At 38.2% G+C, this 21,393-nt stretch overlaps 1 protein-coding gene across 1 annotated transcript; it reads right to left on the bottom strand.

Moving 5' to 3' along the window:
* Nucleotides 1-6,118: 6,118 nt before the first annotated feature.
* Nucleotides 6,119-13,777, bottom strand: LOC114350455 (double-stranded RNA-specific editase 1-like). The gene is made up of 3 exons (XM_028301276.1): nucleotides 13,662-13,777; nucleotides 12,246-12,338; nucleotides 6,119-11,243 (listed from the first exon to the last, which is right to left on the bottom strand). The coding sequence occupies exons 1-3, from the start codon at nucleotides 13,710-13,712 to the stop codon at nucleotides 11,115-11,117; spliced, it is 273 nt and encodes a 90-aa protein (XP_028157077.1). The 5' UTR covers nucleotides 13,713-13,777; the 3' UTR covers nucleotides 6,119-11,114.
* Between the last annotated feature and the right edge of the window lie 7,616 nt (nucleotides 13,778-21,393).

Consider the following 21,393-nt stretch of genomic DNA (forward strand, 5'->3'; position numbering starts at 1 on the left):
AGTATGGAGTTTCGTATAAATAATATTGACCGCTTAGAGTTGATATAGTTACGATCCGTTTCCGGGTTGATAAGTGTGCTTCGTCCTTTAAGCGTATGTGTTAAACCTTGGTATTGCCATATCCGAAAGAGTAGTAAAACTAAAACTTATTAGTTTACCTTCAGATATCGAGGACGTATTAGCTAAGGGCAAAATTTCTCAAGTGTCCAAAACAGGTACCAAAATAAAGGACTGGTCGATTTTACAACCAAAATAAATGATAATGCACGATTCACACTTAAACGAATGATGTCGAATTCTTTCACCAGTTGGCGCTAACTGTTGAACGTAAATTTAATAGAAATGTCCAGTTTGAACTCGCGAATTGGCGCCCCTATCAAGTAAGGTTCTGTCACTCACCAATGAGCGCCAACTGGTAAGCGTAAATATGACAGAAATGGATCGTTTACACACCAGTTGACGCCACCCTTGAGTTATTTGCCAATTGGCGCCACCCTTGAGTCATTTGCCAGTTGGCGCCACTATCGAGTCACTTGCCATTGGTGCCAACTGAGAAAGCAAGCACGGTACCATTTTACCAATTATTTTATAGTTACCTCAGATTGTGATGCTAAACTTGATTCCATTTCAGTAAGAATGTAGTTTTTTCAGTAGTATGTTTAGAAACATTTATGTGTTTTAAATACAAGAAAAATATGTATAGTTACCATAGTAACATCGTGACTTAAAATAGTAATTATATTATTTAATTGACCAGCAATATTCATATAAATATAACTATTTTTATAAGCCAATCCAAGACGAAATCGAATAATTATTGTATTTTTATTATTATAAGGTTTTTTTACACAATAAGCCACTCTAAGACAATAGAATATTTATTATATTTCCATCCATATATCCATATTATACATATTTTCATCCATAATAATATAATATTCCTATATATAAATCTTTGTCCATTAAAGTTACATTTAAATCTCAATTTATACACTTGCGTCCATAGTCCATTTGGCAAGATACTTTTATTGTTTAACAACTATTGTTTTCTACAGCTTTTAAAATAACGCCTACCTCGAATAAACGCCACCCACTCAGCGAATCGCCATTATTTGTAATTAATGCCTATATTTTTGTTATTTAATTCTTAAATCTGGAAGACAATCCTTCCATTTTATCTTTATTTAGTTTTATCATTGATAGTTCGTAAGTCAAAGAGGTGTATTTTTAGATATTATATAGATTTATATAAAATATTTGTATAATTTATAAGATATAAATGTTAAAAAGTATTTTTAAAGTCTATAGGTAGTTTACGGGGCAACTGTGATCAAATAGTATAAGTCAAATAAAAATATCTAGAGCATTTATTTGAAATATCCAATCAAAAATAATTTTCTTCGTGCGTATTTCACAATAAGAACTGAAGTATGGATCAAGACCAAAGAGTTACGCCCGTATTCACAAACATTACTATGAGGTCTCACAGTGCGCGCGGACGCACAGGGTGACACGCGAACCAATCACAGAGCTCTATTCAACGCTGTGCGTTCGATTTGCTGCTTCACTTAAGCAAGTCGTTTGTGAATACGGGCGTTAATTGCCTTTTTAAGTACCAATTTTATTCTCCTACTTAATCATCATAAATCAACAGCTTGTAAAATAATGAAAAAGTTGAATTTCTTCTTTGAATCCCCAATAGGTTTTAACGTCGATCCATGAATTTAGTTCAAAATCTATTTACTTAATTTGGTATATTGGCATATCATGTTTTTTTTTTAACAAAACTGATGATAAGGATTTTCTAAACCTGTATTAAAATACTTTTTGCTGTGTCATAACTGTATCAATAAATTATATTACGTGCCAAAATGACCCTTCCTTTTATTTGCTTCGAACAATTTCAGAACCAACCAGTTGGACCTTAGTCGACAGTGGCGCCAACTGGAATGTGAAAGTATAACAGTCTTCCTAATGCTAAGCTACCACCGTCTTACTTAAGTCTGTCGCCATAACAACAATGTTAACAGCATTATTGTGTTCCGGCAGTTAGAGGTAAGATAGCCAGTTCCTCCGTGGTTGAGGATTCCGGGTGAAGCTCGCTTCCACCTTCGGCCTGATCGTCACTTACCATCAGGTGAGATACAGGCCAAGAGCTTCCTCGTTGTGTATTAAAAAAAAACAATAGCCCTCATTGGTTGCTATATTGAAATAAAAGAAATATTCTAATTCACATATTTATTGTGCGCTTACTACAACTATCATAATATTCGTTACAACATAAAATTGACCTAAAGTATTTATACTTACAACATTAATACAACCATCCAANGATTCGAAGGTTGAGTATAGAATTTTGTCGAATACGCAAACGATTCGAACTCGAAAGTTTTTCGTGCTAGCCGTACTTGGAAGGGATCAACACGCCTCGGGAGGCGTTTAACGCCCGGATTAACAAACATTACTATGAGATCTTAGTGCGTGGACGCACAGGGTGCACGAACCAATCACAGAGCTGTATTCGACGCTGTGCGTTCGATTTGCTGCTTCACTTAAGCAAGCATCGTTCGTGAATACGGGCGTAAGTTACGGTGCGGATAAGTGTATGTATGGAGTTTCGTGTAAATAATATTGACAGCTTAGAGTTGATACGGTTACGGTCCGTTTCCGAGTTGATGAGTGTGCTTCGTTCTTTAAGCGTGTAATGTGTTAAACCTTGGTGTTGCCATATCCGCAAGAGTTGTAAAACTAAAACTTATTAGTTTTTCTTCAGATATCGAGGACGTATTAGCTAAGGGCAAAAAATCAAAGTGTCCAAAACAGGTACCAAAATAAAGGACTGGTCGATTTTACAACCAAAATAAATGATAATGCACGATTCAAACTTAAACGAATGATGTCGAATTCTTTCACCAGTTGGCGCTAACTGTTGAACGTAAATTTAATAGAAATGTCCAGTTTGAACTCGCCAATTGGCGCCCCTATCGAGTAAGGTTCTGTCACTCACCAAGGAGCGCCAACTGGCAAGCGTAAATATGATAGAAATGTCTAATTTGTTTGCACATACCACTTGGCGCCACCCTTTAGTCATTTGCCATTGACGCCAACTGAGATAGCAAACACGGTACCATGTTACCAAGTGTTTCATAGTTACCTCATATTGTGATGCTAAACTTGATTCCATTTCAGTTAGAATGTAGTTTTTTCAATAGTATGATTAGAAACATTTATGTGTTTTAAATACAAGAAAAATATGTATAGTTACCATAACCATAACATCGTGACTTAAAATAGTAATTATATTATTTAATTGACCAGCAATATTCTTAAGATATTCATATAAATATTTATAAGCCAATCCAAGACGAAATCGAATAGTTATTGTATTTTTACTACTATAACATATTTTTACACAATAAGCCACTCCAAGACAGTCGAATATTTATTATATTTTCATCCATAATAATATAATATTCCTATATATTATATACATTTTTGTCCATTAAAGTTACATTTAAATCTCAATTTATACAGATTACTTGCGTCCATAGTCCATTTGGCAAGATACTTTTATTGTTAAAAATATTGTTTTCTACAGCTTTTTAAATAACGCCTACCTCGAAATAAACGCCACCCACTCAGCGAATCGCCATTATTTGTAATTAATGCCTATATTTTTGTTATTTAATTCTTAAATATGGAAGACAATCCTTCCATTTTATCTTTATTTAGTTTTATCATTGATAGTTCGTAAGGCAAAGAAAAAGGTGTATTTTTAGATATTATATATATTTATATAAACTATTTGTATAATTTAGAAGATATAAATGTTAAAAAGTATTTTTAAAGTCTATAGGTAGTTTACGGGGCAACTGTGATCAAATAGTATAAGTCAAATAAAAATACCTACAGCATTTATTTGAAATATCCAATCAAAAATAATTTTCTTTATGCGTATTTCACAATCAACTCAAGTATGGAATAAGACCCAAGAGTTACGCCCGTATTCACAAACAATTACTATGAGGTCTCATAGTGCGCGTGAAGCACAGGGTGACACATGAACCAACCACAGAGCTCCATTCAACGCTGTGCATTCTATTTGCTGCTTCACTTAAGCAAGTATCGTTTGTGAATACGGGCGTTAATTGTCTTTTTAAGTACCAATTTTATTCTCCTACTTAATCATCATAAATCAACAGCTTGTAAAATAATGAAAATGTTGAATTATCTTCTTCGAATCCTCAACAGATTTTAGCGTCGATCCATGAATTTAGTTCAAAATCTATTTACTTAATTTGGTATATTGGCATATCATGTTTTTTTTTAACAAAACTAAATGATGAAGATTTTCTAAACCTGCGTTAAAATACTTTTTACTGTGTCATAACTGTATCAATAAATTATATTACGTGCCAAAAATGACCCTTCCTTTTATTTGCTTCTAACAATTTCAGAACCAACCAGTTGGCGCCATGGACCTTAGTGGCGCCAACTGGAATGGTCTTCCTAATGCTAAGCTACCACCGTCTTACTTAAGTCTGTCGCCATAACAACAATGTTAACAGCATTATTGTGTTCCGGCAGTTAGAGGTAAGATAGCCAGTTCCTCCGTGGTTGAGGATTCCGGGTGAAGCTCGCTTCCACCTTCGGCTTGATCATCATCACTTACCATCAGGAGAGATACACAGGCCAAGAGCTTCCTCGTTGTGTATTAAAAAAGAAATAAAAAACAACAATAGCCCTCATTGGTTGGTATATTGAAATAAAAGAAATATTCTAATTCACATATTTATTGTGCGCTTACTACAACTATCATAATATTCGTTACAACATAAAATTGACCTAAAGTATTTATACTTACAACATTAATACAGGCCATCCAAAATACTTTACTTAAATAACTCTACTAAAAATCTAAAGTAACAATTGAATTTTAAGAAATTATTGACTTTTTTACTATGTCAGCGTCAAAGTACACCCAAAGTAGCCAAAAAGTTCGCTACACGTCTTTGTTACAATGAGGGCTATCGTTTTATACTTAACAGTTGGCACCCCTGGCGATTGACAGGACCTTACTCTACAGTGGCGCCATCTTGATGAGTGCAAATGCGATAGTCCTCATACCACTTTAGCGCTCACTGTCTTCGCTACTAGCAAGTGACAGGACCTTTCTCTACAGTGGCGCTAACTGGTGAGCGCTAAAACGATAGCCCTCATTGGAATAAGGTTGTGTTGTCAAATTGGCCACTTTGGGTGTCACGAGCTATTTGACGCTGACTGTAGCTACCATAAGAGAGAATTTTGAATATGAATTTGAGTATTTTGGATGACCTTTACAAATCGTACATTGGAACTCAAAATTTCGTCAAAAATCTAGCTTTCTGAGATCTATTGTGAACAAAATTAGTAATAGCAATAAATCTGTTTGAAATTAAGTAGTTTTTAGTATTTATTTTAATTTTAATTGCTGAGAAATTAGTAATTAGATTCAATAAATCGGTTAAAAAAAACGTGGCAAAGTCTATAAAACCAACAAAGAACTAATTCTCTATGTATTTTGTACTTAATAAATCAATAAAATGTAAAAATCAATTGTGTATTTTTTAGGATATTATTTTTGGAATCAATTAAAAAGTACCAAATTTCTCAGCATCAAAATCAGACTTATTGGGCATTATTACAAAAAAAACGCGCGATAAACACTGGCATAAAATGTCATTTCCACACTAAATGTCAATTTAAACAAGTGTTCAACGTTTAACCTTTTGTAAAAAACCCAAAATTTTTATTTAATAAAATTACTTATTATCTAACAGTTTTAAAATCTAACATTCAAACATCCTGAGCTTCTAACATTACAACTTTTACATTATAATAATACTATTTTAGGTAACACTTTATAAAATATTTGCATTTAAACGGCACACGTGTTATCAACGGTAATTCAAACAATAATGATCAACATTAACATTTGAAGCCGGATCTTAATTTAGGTAACGTGTAATGTAACGTACCGTTTATAGTAACGTACCATTTATAGTAACGTATCATTTATAGTAGCGCAGAATCAGATGGACGCCACCTGAACTGAACTCTTGTGCTCTATTTTTGTATCATTCTGAACACACTTGCACAGTGCGAACGTTACATGTAATGCTCTTATGTCAACCACGCGCGTTACATTATACTTTACTTAAGTGTAGATACGACTTTACTATTATAGTGTGAATATAAATTTGAGTATGAAGTGTAAATAAGCCAGCTTATAATTTTTGAACGTATGGCACTAAAACAAAGTATCAAAGATTTTTAACTTAAAACTAAACGTGCATTTAACGGGTGTAAGTTTACCCTTAACGCAGAGAGTAGAGATTTTACCATTCTAATTGTTTTGTGAGTAAAACTTTATATTTTTTTATCAAATAAGCGCACCTTTCATACCTATAATTTACCTTATGTAAAATAAACCGTGGCGCATGGTATCTGTCTATCTCTCACTCTCATTAACTGGATCTTTTATCCTTTTCTACAGATTTAAAACACATGTTTAACGGTAATCATTATTTTTTTAATCAATTAAATTTTTACACCCCGTTGAGAGTAAATTTACACCCTACAGATATTAAAGCCCTGCCTTTAATTAAATACCATCATTTGAATACACAAATGTCACTTTTAAAATAACAAAAATGCTTAAAATAAATAATGTCATATTAGATAACCTAAACTATGGTACTAAAACTTGACTTAGAAACGACATTATATTTAAAGATGTTCTATGAACGCTGCCACTTAGAATAAAAATGAACGAATGAACTACAATTCTACATTTAATCCGGTCATTTTCAATGTTTATATTCTAGTGATCTTATTTGTGTAATTCAGCATGTATCGCAAAAGCTTGTAAATAGATTGTTACATTGTACTTTATACAAACAGAATGTTACATTAACAATGCTACAAACAGAATGTTACATTAAAATGATTATAAACAGTACGTTACATTGACATCATTAGAAACAGAACGTTACATTGACATTTTTTACAAACAGCTTGTTACATTACAAGCTATCGTGATACATATTGAGTTACACATAATTATCCAGTAAAACATAGTAACATTCAAATAATATTACCTAATCAAAAACTGGACTTTAACATATTTAGATAAAAGAGTTTTTGGTGTAAAAGAGTCTGTTCTCGTCTCAGATTTGCCAACAATATCGTGACATTCATCATAGTTTTGACACAATTCTTGGTAAAAATGAAAGGATGCACAGACTGACTATTCCTATTAATTTACTAAAAAACTGAAGCCAAGGCGAGTCACACTCTATCACTATACGCGCCGCAATAAGTTGCTAGAACATGAAATAGACTATTAAAGGCAATATAAATAACGATTTGAAATAAATATATAACTATGCAATTGAGGTATATGTAGAATATTAAATTATGAAGCACCTATGCGAAAAAATGGTGGTATATTAGGAAGAACTAAGATATTATTAACAAAATGGTAACTATATAAAAGCACACAAATGTCTACATGTATGTCTATAATCTACACTTCAAGCAGACAGAATACATATTTCATATATTTATAAACTTCACATATATTATAGAATATTGCATGTTCTCGACAACTTTTCTGTGGGGGCTGACGGGGATGGCTGGTTTACGACCCTACAAACAAAAATACCCCCCAAAGTGTTTCAATGACTACCCTCCATTTTGTATCAAAAATATTATATATTACCCATTTGTACGACTAGTTTACACGACGAGAATTTATGTACGCTATATAATTTTTATATGTTGTAATTTGACGCTATTTTATGATATGAGTTATATGGAAAATAAATTATATCTTCAGTAAATATATGAACTTATAGAAGGCATTGGACATTGTGCTAAAAAGTACGTTTCGAATTCGACACTATACTATTTCTTTTAAACATTACTTTGAATCGAAAAATTAGTAGATAACTTGAAATTAAATTGCAGTAATCAGAATCAAATAGTGACACCCAAAGTAGCCAAAAAGTTCGCAACACGTCTTTGTTACAATTGGAATTAGGTTATGTTTCAACTTTTTGGCCACTACAGGTATCACGAACTAGTTCACACTAACTGTATATAAATTCGTATACCAAGATGCTCCGCTAGAATATTTCTCCCGACTTCACGCCAAAATCATAATTATTCAAAATCCCAATCAATATTAAAATAATCTAAGTTACATCCTTTAAATTTTGAAACATCTGCATTTTCTTTAGCAAAAATTTACTCTGCATACTTGGTATAGAATCGTCTTTTGAAACTTGTGAGCTCGATTCTTGCGACTTAGCATCGTTTTGTGAAATTGATTCTTGCGACTTAGCATCGTTTTGTGAAATGGATTCTTTTACTTTAGGTTCTGGATTGCAATCTGTTATATTCGGTGACCATATAGTAGAATAAGGATTAGGGGCAATTTTGACATGGCTAGTGGGACTTTCTTGGGAACTTTTCAAGAAGCTCGATCGGACTTTAGAATCGTATACTAAAAACTTATTGATGCTAGGTTTTGTTTCTTGTGGCGTCTCCATTTTGGAAGCTTCCAGATTTTTTGTTTGAAGGCTATTCTCGTGCTTTATTTTCATGTCTTTAAACCTGTTCATTAGAATATTTATGTGTCGACTACGAGTGTTGTTATATTCATTGTCATATTCCTTCATTAGATCGCTGGTCGCTTCTGTATCGTACAAACTATCATTGTTATTATTGTATATATTTTGTTCGTCAACTACATTACTTATTTCGTTTGTATATTCGATCTGAACTCTCAGTTCGTCTTTTAAAAAGCACTCATTTTTAATAACTACAGTGTTTTTGGTATCGAATATGTTTTGACACATTTCGTCTATTTCTGACTCTAACGTATCAGTGTTGAAATTTAGAGGGTCTTTTTCGTATTTATTAAGAACATCCGCTAGAAAACTTTCGCTGTCTGGTGATCTATAACTCCTATGGTACGTTTCTCTCACGCGTACGACTTCTGTGCATTCAAAAACGTTTGGCTTCTTTAAATTTTTATTTATCTTTTCATCCAGATTAACTCTGTGCCTAGCGTTGTTTTTGATGAAATACGCGCTTATTGGATCTTGTGTTACCCTGTTTTTATTACTAATTTTAGCGTCATTTGTTGTATCTTTTTCTGTGTTCGTATCCGATCTCTGACTTTTATCTAGACCCAGTTTATTTTCATTCTGTAACTCTGTAAATTGTTTTAGTCTGTCTGCGATTGAGCTTTTAGGTTTAGGCCTAACTTCATCACTAAAGCTAGAAATATTACCTTTTTTAATACTACTAATTGTTTCTGAACCTTGACTACATTTAACAGTGTCATAGATGGATTCAATTTTATTCTTCTTCCGTTTATCTTTATCAAAAGATTTCAACACGAACCCTTTGCTTAAATCATTTGTATCATCTCCATAAGAATCTTTACGGCTCTTCCTTTTACCTACATCAATATTACCAACATCATCGTCTTTAGATTTAGCTGCATCCTTTTCGATCATTCTAGCAACATAACTTTTCAGCCTCACAATTTCTTCTGCGTCATCGGTGTCTGATGATTCATCATTATCTGGGTGTTCATCGTCCCAGCTGTCATCATCAGAATTGTGCTCATCAACCTTCTTACTTTCAATTACAGGCTCATCGCTTTGGACTCTAAAATCGTCTTCGCGAACAATTCCAGCTTTTCTTGTACTTATATCATAAGCACCGTGCCCAGTTAGTCCAGACCTCGTAGTAAAATCAACATTATAGTGCTTACTATAAGTTTCTCCTCTAACGTATCCAATTTTTTCCATCGCAATACTCTCAGTAACTTCCCTATTTCTGATCTTATCCTCGATATAACCTTCAGTATCATCCCAATTCACCCTGCCTCCCCTATAACTGACTTCTTCTACAAATCTAACCTTTCTAGTCCTAATACCTTCAGTATTGTTTCCTATAAGAGCCCTAACCCCCCNAACCCCCCTATCCATCCCGCTACCGTCGCCAATTACATTCCTACTCTCCCTAAGCACCCTAGATCCTCCATAACCATCTTCAGCCTTATTCATCCGACTATTGCATTCATCAATATCATCCCTATCGTCGCCAATTAAGTCTCTACCCCCAGAAATTCTCGTCCTACTATTCCAACCCTCCATAACGGCCCTAGTTCGATATCCAGCCCCCTCTTTGCCTACAAATTCAGTCATTTCCACCCCACTACCCCCTTCCTCATCTCTACCCCTCTTAATAGCGTCTTGTTGTACAAACTCAGCCTCATCCATCCCTCTACCATCTCCAATCACACCCCTGCCCTCCCTATCCCCCTTATCCATCCCAATATCATCCTTATAGTCGTCATTTAAGTCTCTACCCCCAAAAATTCTCGTAATACCTTCACTATCATTCATATCCTTATCCATCCCAATATCAACCCCTAATGTTCTCAAATCCCCCCTATTAGCATCATCTCGTACAATCTCACTATTGTTTTGATCAATATCTTTCCTATCGTCTCCAATTACACCCCAGTCCCCCTTATCCATCCTGCTGCCATCCCTATCGTCGCCAATCAAGTCTCTACCCCCAAAAATTCTCGTAATACCTTCACTATCATTCATATCATCCTTACCCATCCCAATATCAACGCCTAATGTTCTCAAATCCTTCCTATTAGCATCATCTCGTACAAACTCACCCTGATCACTATTGTTTTTATCAATATCATCCCTATCGTCGCCAATTACACCCCAGTCCCCCTTATCCATCTTGCTACCATCCCTATCGTCGCCAATCAAGTCTCTACCCCCAGAAATTCTCGTCCAACCTTCACTATCCGAACTAGCCCCATCTTTGCCTACAAATTCAGTCATTTCGACCACACTACCCCCTTCCCGATCATCTCTACCCTTCCTAATAGCGTCTTGTTCGATTCTATCCTCTCTAATCACACCTCTAACACCCTTATTCATCCAGCTACCATCCCTATAGTAGCCACCTAAGTCCCCGCCCCCTCCAGCCGCCGCCACCCCCCCCGGCGCGGACAGCGCGCGGCCCGCCTAAGCAAACAGCACGTGCGCCGGCGCATCGGCCACTTCGCACGCAAACTGATCCTGCTCTAACGGCTTCTTCACCCACCTACCTAGTTTGGCTTTGTCGAACGCGTCGATTAGACACTGTTTCGCTACCTGCGGGTAGATAAATAAAAGTTGAGTGAGAATTGAAATGCATGTCTTCAATGCTTAAATCTAAATAACCATGGAATTACAATCATCTTGGGTAACTTTGTTTTTTTCTGGATGAATTTGAACAGGAAAAAAAATCTTACAAAATTCGTTTAAAGTAGCTCTAATATTCAGATATCTTTGAATATCTGTAAATTCAGGTAATTTAAAAAGTCTTATACATGGTAGTAAATTATTGACTGTAGTACTTTTATCTTCACTGATTGTAAAATCTCACTTTTGAATATTCGAGGGTAATACCCACTACGAACTACGATTTAATCAGAAGAATAAAAGAGGAGTTCAAAGTGTATAATATTGACTTCCCTCTGCTGGAAAATGCTTTCTGCATTATTAAGTTCCTAAAGGGTTATCACAAGGAATTTAATCAGAAGAATATACAGGGTGTTAGGTAAATGGGTATATGAGCCGACACTAGCCCATGTTAACATGGTCATATAAATGGTATGGTGAAGTCAGAAAATTGACATCTTCATTTTAATTATTTTATTTTTCATAAGAATCGTATTTTATAAAATTTATTTTGTATGAAAATTAAAAAAATTAAAATGATGATATCAAACTGACTTCACCATACCATTTATATGACCATGTTAACATGGGCTAGTGTCGGCTCATATACCCATTTACCTAACACCCTGTATAAGAAGATTTTAAACTTTCGCGTTCCATTTCAACTAAAATAGAAAGACACAGGTCTTAACACGACGTTTATTAATCGTAATCGTGGTCACAAGCAGACAACTGCTTTTGACCACGGCTGCAGCATCGCAGCCGAAACGTCAAGCCAGTGAGTACATAATGTAACTTATTAATAAGACCCGTGTCTTTCTATTTTAGTTAAGAATACTGAGTTGATACCGTTACAAATCCCTTTCCAGGTTGATAGTTGTGCTACGTCTTTTAATCACAAGTATATAGAAAGATAATATAAATGCCACTTACCTGATAAGTAGGGCAGAGCTGCTTCGCCTCGTTGTACAATAAGTGCTCCATGTCTTCAGGCATCTCCACCGGATCTATCCCGATATTGTTGTCCTGGAACGAAGAAATAAGGGAAATATTTAAAAAAAATTGTGGCAGTCAATAAATTAACTTTTTTAATGTCAACTAACCTATTTACTAGTGGTGTCAACTATTATTGACTAGTAGTGAAACTAGCCTATTGACTAATGATGTCAACTAGCCCTAGTGTGTAAAATTGCCTATTGACTAGTGTCAAACATATTATTGACTAATTGTGTCAACTAATCTGTTTACTAGTGGTGTAAACTACTATTGACTAGTGATGACCAGTCTATTGACAAATGGTTTCATCTAGCCTATTGGCTAATGGTGTCACCTAGCCTATGACTAATAGTGTCATCTAGCCTATTGACTAAAAGTGTCAACTAGACCATTGACTAAAAGGTGTCAAGTGGCCTATTGACTAATAGTGACTAGCCTGTGGTATCAACCAGCCTATTGCCTAGAGATGTGTAACGTGTAACCTATTGACTAGTGGTGTCACCTATCTTATTGACTAATGGTTTCATGTAGCCTATTCCTGTGGCTGAACTGATGATGATAATTCATGACGCCTATGATCTATGATGATCGCCTATGGTCGAGAATGCTTTAGTGCATTAAGTTCGCCTTATGTTCAAATTTATTTTGGCATAAAAGTTTAAATAAATAAATAAATAAATCTGCAGTGGACGTCCTATGGCTGAAATGATGATGATGATGATGATGATGATGTTTAATGATGATGTTGACAGTGTCAAGTAGGCTATCCTGTGGCTGAAATGATGATGATGATGATTACCTGTGGCAGCAGAGGCAGCCGCCTGATGACGTGCTGTCAACTAGTACATTTTTTATCAAATACTTGACAGACGCGTTTGAGTTTCTTCCGCCACTTCTCAGCCAGTCCATAAGTTGTCCTGAAGTGGTGGCAGGGCATGCTATATTAGGGATGTAATGATTATTATCACTATAAACTACCTGCGGCAACAGCGGCAGCCGCTTGACGACGTGCTGCCAGCGCGCGAACATACTCTGCTTGCAAAGCAACGACGGCTGCCCGCTTTCTAGTTTACCAGTGGTTGCGTTCACCACTTCGGAGCTGCGGCGGCTGTAGCCTACTGACTAGCTGGTGGTGTAAACTAGCCTATTGACTAGAGGTGTGTAACCTAGTGACTACTGGTGACTGACTAGCCTATTGAACAGTGGTGACTAACCTATTGACTAATGGTGGCACCTAGCCTTATTGACTAGCCGTGTCACCTATCCTATTGACTAATAGTGTCACCTATCCTATTGACTAATGGTGTCAGCTCATTCCTGGGGCTGAAACGATGATGATGAATCATAACTTACCTGCGGCAGCAGCGGCAGCCGCTTTTCGACGTGCTGCCAGCGCGCAAACATACTCTGCTTGCACAGCAGCGACGGCTGCCCGCTTTCTAGTTTACCAGTGGTTGTGTTCACCACCTCTGGAGCTACGGCGGCTGTAGCCTACTGACTAGTGATAACTAGCTGGTGGTGAAAACTAGCTTATTGACTAGAGGTGTTTAACCTAGTGACTAGTGGTGACTGACTACGTCTATTGAACAGTGGTGACTAACCTATTGACTAGTAGTGCCAACCAGGCTACTGACTAATGGTGGCACCTAGCCTATTGACTAATGATGGCACCTAGCCTATTGACTAATGGTGGCACCTAGCCTATTGACGAATGGTGGCACCTAGCCTATTGACTAATGGTGGCACCTAGCCTATTGACTAATGGTGGCACCTAGCCTATTGACTAGCCGTGTCACCTATTCTATTGACTAACAGTGTCACCTAGTCTATTGACTAATGGTGGCACCTAGCCTATTGACTAATCGTGTCACCTAGCCTATTGACTAATAGAGTCACTTAACCTATTGACTAGTAGTGCCAACCAAGCTATTGACTAATGATGTCATCTGGTCTATTGACTAACAGCGTCAACTAGCCTATTGACAGTGTCAAGAAGCCCATTCCTGTGCCTGAAATGATGAGTGAGTTTCTTCCGCCACTTCTTCTCAGGGCAAGCTGTATTTGGGACGTGTACAAGTGCCTAAAGTGTCTTTAAACCAATAAATACGTTACTCTACCTGCGGCAACAGCGGCAGCCGCTTGACGACGTGCTGCCAGCGCGCGAACATACTCTGCTTGCACAGCAACGACGGCTGCCCGCTCTCTAGTTTACCAGTGGTTGCGTTTACCACTTCTGGGAGCTGAAAAGATGATACAATACTTGGTAATGGGCAAAAACTATAATAGAACAGAGGGCTTAGTGTGAGTTTAAATCAGACGTGGTCACTAGCGAGCGCGTTAAAAAATATACAGGGTGGAAACGACAAGTGATCTCACTCGATTATTTCTAAACTATACAAGATATCTAAAAATTGGTTACTGATCCTGAAAGTGCTTCACAAGCTCTATCCAACGGTATCAATAATATGTTACAAAATAAACTGGATCTATCCGAAAATTCTATGTTTCCAGATTCCATACATTTAGTAAAACCACATAATATTAAAAACTATACAAGATATCCAAAAACTGGTTACTGATCCTGAAAGTGCTTCACGAGCTCTATCCAATGGTACCAATAATAAGTTTCAAAATAAACTGGATCTATCCGAAAATTCAATGTGTCCAGCTTCCATACATTTAGTAGGTACTGCTACAGTCATGGTACTCATGTCTTGATAATATTATAGCAAGTAAAGCCTAAAACCAATGTTTTCTATGAATGATTTTAAATAAGAATGCAATTTACGAGATCAATTTAAGTGTTTATTGTTTAATAAAAAAAATAACACTTCTTATATTGTGTGGCTGGCATACATTTAGTATGGAGGCTGAAAACATTGAATTTTCGGATAGATCCAGTTGACTCTGTAACTTATTACTTATACCGTTGGAAAGAACTCGTGAAGCACTTTCAGGATCAGTAATCAGTTTATCGATATCTTGTATAGTTTAGAAATAATCGCGTGAGATCACTTATCGTTTCCACCCTGTATGAAGATTTTAGTTCTTGAGTTTCCGCTCTCAATCGCGGGGTCAACCAGTTTTTTTCTGATTGAGGTTTCCGGGTGAATCTGAGGTGGAATTGTGTAAAGCAATCGTAGTCATTTGACAGTTCATAACGTACGATTATACTGTCAAACGTTTTACCTGACTTTATCGTACGTTATGAACTGTCAAATGATTACGATTGCTTCACAAAATTCCACCTTTGATCATCACTTTTCATCAGGTGAGATGCAGGACAAGACTGTTCGTTGTGGATTGAAACAAAACAAAACATCATTACAGTGGCGCATAAACACACATGGCGTTGTGCTTCATGGTCCTTCGAGCCGGATATGATCCAGCATTTTCAGGACCTTTGTAACGGATAAGAGCTCTTTAGACCCATGGGATAATTCTTCATTTTGGTTGTGCACCTGCAGTATTTCCACTGCTGTCCTGACGACCTGATGATGATGGTGTACTCACGTTAGTTGTGGCGCACCAGCACACGCTGAAAGACGGTGCCCTAGCCGGAGTACGGGCTTCAGTGCTGGCAGAGCGCGCCAAGAGCGGCCTATGCAGCCTGAAGGGCGGTGGGAGCGACTGGATGGAGTCTCTTTAGGGAGGGTCTTTAGGGGGAGTCTCTTTATGGGCGGGTCTCTTTAGGGGGTCTCTTTAATTGGGAGTGTCTTTCTGGAGAGTCTATTTAGGGGAGTCTCTTAAGAGGGTCTCTTAAGGGGAGTCTCTTTAGGGGGAAGTCTCTTTGAGGGGTCTCTTTAGGGAGTCTTTAGAGGGAGTCTCTTTGGGTAGGAGTCTCTAGGAGCATCTGGTCAATTTGGGGTGTGGGGATAGTCTCTTTAGGAGGGGAGTCTCTTTAACAGGTAGTTTTGGGGGGGGGATAGTGTCTAGGATGGGAGGGGCTGTCTCTATAGGAGTAAGTTGCTAGGGAAAGTAGTGTTTAGGGGTGTGTATAGTTTTATTATTTATTTATTTATTTATTTNACAGCGGCAGCCGCTTGACGACGTGCTGCCAGCGCGCGAACATACTCTGCTTGCACAGCAACGACGGTTGCCCGCTCTCTAGTTTACCAGTGGTTGCGTTCACCGCTCCGGGGCTGTGGTGGCTGTAGCCTAGTGATAACTAGCCGGTTGTCAACTAGCCTATTGACTAGAGGTGTGTAACCTAGTGACTAGTGGTGCCAACCAGGCTATTGACTAATGGTGGCACCTAGCCTATTGACTAATGGTGGCACCTAGCCTATTGACTAGAGGTGTGTAACCTATTGACTAGTAGTGCCAACCAGGCTATTGACTAATGGTGTCATCTGGTCTATTGACCAGTAGCTTCAACTAACCTATTGACCGTGTCAAGTAGATCTTTCCTGTGCCTGAAATGATGAATGAGTTCCTTCCGCCACTTCTTCTCAGGGCAAGCTGTATTTGGGACGTGTACAAGTGCCTAAAGTGTCTTTAAACCAATAAATACGTTACTCTACCTGCGGCAACAGCGGCAGCCGCTTGACGACGTGCTGCCAGCGCGCGAACATACTCTGCTTGCACAGCAACGACGGCTGCCCGCTCTCTAGTTTACCGGTGGTTGCGTTCACCGCTCCGGGGCTGTGGTGGCTGTAGCCTACTGACTAGTGATAACTAGCCGGTTGTCAACTAGCCTATTGACTAGAGGTGTGTAACCTAGTGACTAGTGGTGCCAACCAGGCTATTGACTAATGGTGGCACCTAGCCTATTGACTAATGGTGGCACCTAGCCTATTGACTAGAGGTGTGTAACCTATTGACTAAAAGTGTCAACTAGCCTATTGACTAATAGTGTCACTTAACCTATTGACTAGTAGTGCCAACCAAGCTATTGACTAATGGTGTCATCTGGTCTATTGACTAACAGCGTCAACTAGCCTATTGACAGTGTCAAGAAGCCCATTCCTGTGCCTGAAATGATGAGTGAGTTTATTCTGCCACTTCTTCTCAGGGCAAGCTGTATTTGGGACGTGTACAAGTGCCTAAGTGTCTTTAAACCAATAAATACGTTACTCTACCTGCGGCAGCAGCGGCAGCCGCTTGACGACGTGCTGCCAACGCGCGAACATACTCTGCTTGCAGAGCAGCGACGGTTGCCCACTCTCTAGTTTACCGGTGGTTGCGTTTACCACCTCTGGCAGCTGGAAAAATGATACAATACTTGGTAAAAGGCAAAACGATGTACATGGTACAGACGACAGTGCATGAAACTATAATTTTTTATTGCGAAATCTCTTCTATAATTAATACATATAAGTTTTTAAACTTTCGCGTTCCATTTCAACTAAAATAGAAAGACACTGGTCTAAACGCGACGTTTAATTAATAAGTTACATTTATGTACTCACGGCTTGGCGTTTCGGCTGCGATGCTGCAGCCGTGGACACAAGCAGACTGGCGGCTCGCGAGTACATAATGTAGCTCATTAATTAAACGTCGCGTCTTAACCCATCTTTCTATTTTAATATCTACATAAGTAGTCTCTAGGGAGACGCGTCATACAAAAGAGAGAGAGAGAGAAGGCTAGAAAGGTTTGCTGTGTGTGACAGAGAGAGAACGCAACGCAGCACAGATATTTTCGAATATGCTGATAGTTGTCAGTCTAAAGACTGTCATGCCATTCGGCGGAGCAGCGTAACTACTACACCCGTGTGGCATCTAACGCGGTCTCATGTCTTGATCTCAAGTCTCTGTCGCGTTGCACCACCTTAAGACTCCATGCGCCTATTTATTCCTATAACCCTTACCACACATCGGAGTAGTAGCGCACAGATATAAAAGCGGTTTCGTCTTGTAGTCCTTCGAGCCGGATATGAGCTCTTTAGATTGTGGGATAATCCATTGCCTCTGGTAAATTAGAGAGGGTCTTGTTTTTGCAGTGGATACAAAGGGTCTTGCTTCTGCAGTGGAGACTGAATGACCTGATGGATGGACTCACGTTAGTTGTGGCGCACCAGCACACGCTGAAAGACGGTGCCCTAGCCGGTGTGCGAGCTTCTGTGCTTGCGGCGCGAGCCAGTAGAGGTCGGTGCAGGCGGAACGGTGGTGGTAGCGACTGGATGTACGATTCGATGCGCCCGCAGATTGCCCTGGAACAAGGATGCACTTACGTTAGATACATTTAAATGATAGATGGGTCAAAGAGGTATATTTTACATAAGCATCACCGATATAAGCCAAAAAAGGATCAAGTTCGGCAACATTGTCATCATCATTTCAGCCACAGGACGTCCACTGCTGAACATATGCCTCCCCCAATGATTTCAAGAATGGCCGATTGATAGCAGCCTGTATCTGTATTTTGGAATTCTAAAAGATGTCTCAAGTCTCTTAACGTGTCCGCGTCATAAGATATTTAATGACAAATGTCACAAAATCTTGTTGATAGCTAATATCTCGCTTCCTTTGGATCTACCTACCTACTTGCATCTATGAAAACTAGCAATACTCAGTTATAATCTTTGTTAAATAAAGGATTTATATAAAATCTAAATAAAATATTGTAGTACGTTTGCATGTTTTTGGAAACACGCGTGCGATGAGGAATTCCTATGGCAAACCGAAATTCATGTGGGCGAAGCCGCAGGCAAAAGTTATAGAAAATAAGAAAATTTGAATATCATTATGAGCCTTTATTAACGAACTTATGTAACATCACAAATCATACAAGATTACATTTAATAAGTTTAATGATAGCCCGCTATGACGCGCTCCATTGCACTTGCCGTAACTTCATTGTAACTCATTCCGATTGTGTGTTCCACCGAGTTTGGTAGGAAGAAGTTGAAAGGAAGGTGCATAGTTACAAAGGATAGAGAAGCTATAGTAAGCAAAATTCTTGCTCCATTTGGAAAGAATCAATACTAAAGTTCGCTTCAGCAGCTGCATTAGTTCTCGTCGTCTAAGCCTAGATGCAGACCACCGACTTTTCAATTGGCCGATAGTTGGGCCCGATTCTAATTTGTATGAAGAATCGACCGATACCAAATAGGTGTAATGTGCGCACTTTGATGCATCTCTATACTGATCAGCCCGACCCAACTATCGGCCAACTAAAAATCGGTGGTCTGCATCTGCGCCTAGGCTAACCAAACTTAAACATGCAGGGCTAGATCGCTTACAGAGTAAATTTATTTTTTATTTATTTATTTATTTATTTCCACACACATTATCACTATCTTTACAGGTTTTCTCGCGACCAAAACGTTAACTCAACTTTACAACGTAGCGAGCTGCGCCAGAGTTACTAAATCGACGCAATATTTTTTTTCGAGTTACCTATTTCTAACCGCAACGGTCAATTACACAAGTTATCATAATAGTTACAGGCCAAATAACCGCTCTAATTAATTGATAGGCCTATTAATAAAATTCGAACCCTAACTACGAACTCCTCGTTCTTCTGTCTGATTTATTTCGTTGCTTCGTCCCGAGGGTAAGTTAAACTGTCATTGGACCCCAATGACAGTTTAACTTTCCCCCGGGATAAACTTGACCTTCACTGGTTGGGTTATTGGCGGTCAAGCTGTAGATCCTGGCTACACAGGAGTTGCAGCGGTGGGAACGACAGGTGGGAATATTCCCGTATCAAACTTGACTTGGAGGCTTGACAGTTTAAAAGTAGGTTACCTCAATACAAACTAATATTGATATATTTTCACAAATAGCTGGCTAGGCCAGTTTTCCATATTTCACTATTAAAATTGCAATGTTGCGTCACAGGCCACAGTAGAAGAGATGGCAGTAGCATTTCTATGGCAGTTTCGACAAAAGTAAATCAAAATATTTATTGGCGGTCAACCTGTAGATCCTGGCTACACAGGAGTTGCAGCGGTGGGAACTAGAGGTGGGAATCATCACCATCAATATTTCAGCCACAGGACGTCCACTGCTGAACATAGGCCTCCCCCAATGATTTCCACATCGCCCGGTTGGTAGCGGCCTGCATCCAGCGCCTTCCTGCTACCTTTATGAGGTCGTCGGTCCACTTTGTGGGTGGACGTCACACGCTGCATTTTCCAGTATAGATCGTTTAATCTACGAAGATGCGCCCCACCAATGTTTGGTCTCGGTCGCGCGGGGTGCGGGGTTTTAATCCGAGCAATCCGAGCTTCATTATTGTAGCGTGCGTGTGCACTCATGGATAATTTAACGTGTACCGATAACACTCAAACATTCGCGGAAGAATGGTGGACGGCCGCCCGTGGCACAGTCGCGACAGTAATATAATTGCGACAGTAATATAATTACGCGCGAGCGATAAGGATGGGTAGCTTGGGGTCATTGGACGAAATTCTACGTGCTCGTCGACCGGACTTTATACGTGCGAATAGAGGCCACTGGTTATATTTTAGCTGTGACAGTGCTACTGCCAGTAATAGGTGGTTAGTTAGGGAAAGGAGTTCTCGCAACGGACCGGTTTTTATGAGGAAACTGGACGTGGTATCCTGTTAATTTTAACTGTCTTCGAGAGATTAGATTAAAGTTGACTAAAAATTGGTAATATTATAAATGACATTAAATTACTTAAAAAAGTTCATTCGTTCGTTTCAGCCAAAAGACGTCCACTGCTGGACAAAGGCCTCCCCCAAGGAATTCCACAAAGATCGGTCCTGCGCCGCTCGCATCCAGGCACCTCCCGCGACCTTCACCAGATCGTCGGTCCACCTAGTGGGAGGCCTGCCCGCGACACATAAAAAGTAATAAAATTATACTGACTTTCATTCTTGAAGATAAATATAAAATGAGTTGACATAGTGATTTTAAAATTACCTACCTAAAAATCCTAAAACAAAATTAGAATAAAAATCAATTCTGTGTAATATTTTTAAAATACTAAAAAAAGTAAGTAAAAAAATTCCGAATTGAATTTTTGAGACACTATAAAATCGTTTTTTTAATAGGTTTTCGAATATAGTCAACGTTACTAATCGTTATTCCATTTATAAACAGATTTTTATGAAATTATACTTCTCCCTTGTTAGTAAATTTTACTGAATAATAAAATTATTTTTTTAAATTA

The sequence above is a fragment of the Ostrinia furnacalis genome, unplaced genomic scaffold (genome assembly GCF_004193835.3).
Source record: "Ostrinia furnacalis isolate ACB-3 unplaced genomic scaffold, ASM419383v2 OfSCF0900, whole genome shotgun sequence".
Classification (NCBI taxonomy): domain Eukaryota; kingdom Metazoa; phylum Arthropoda; class Insecta; order Lepidoptera; family Crambidae; genus Ostrinia; species Ostrinia furnacalis.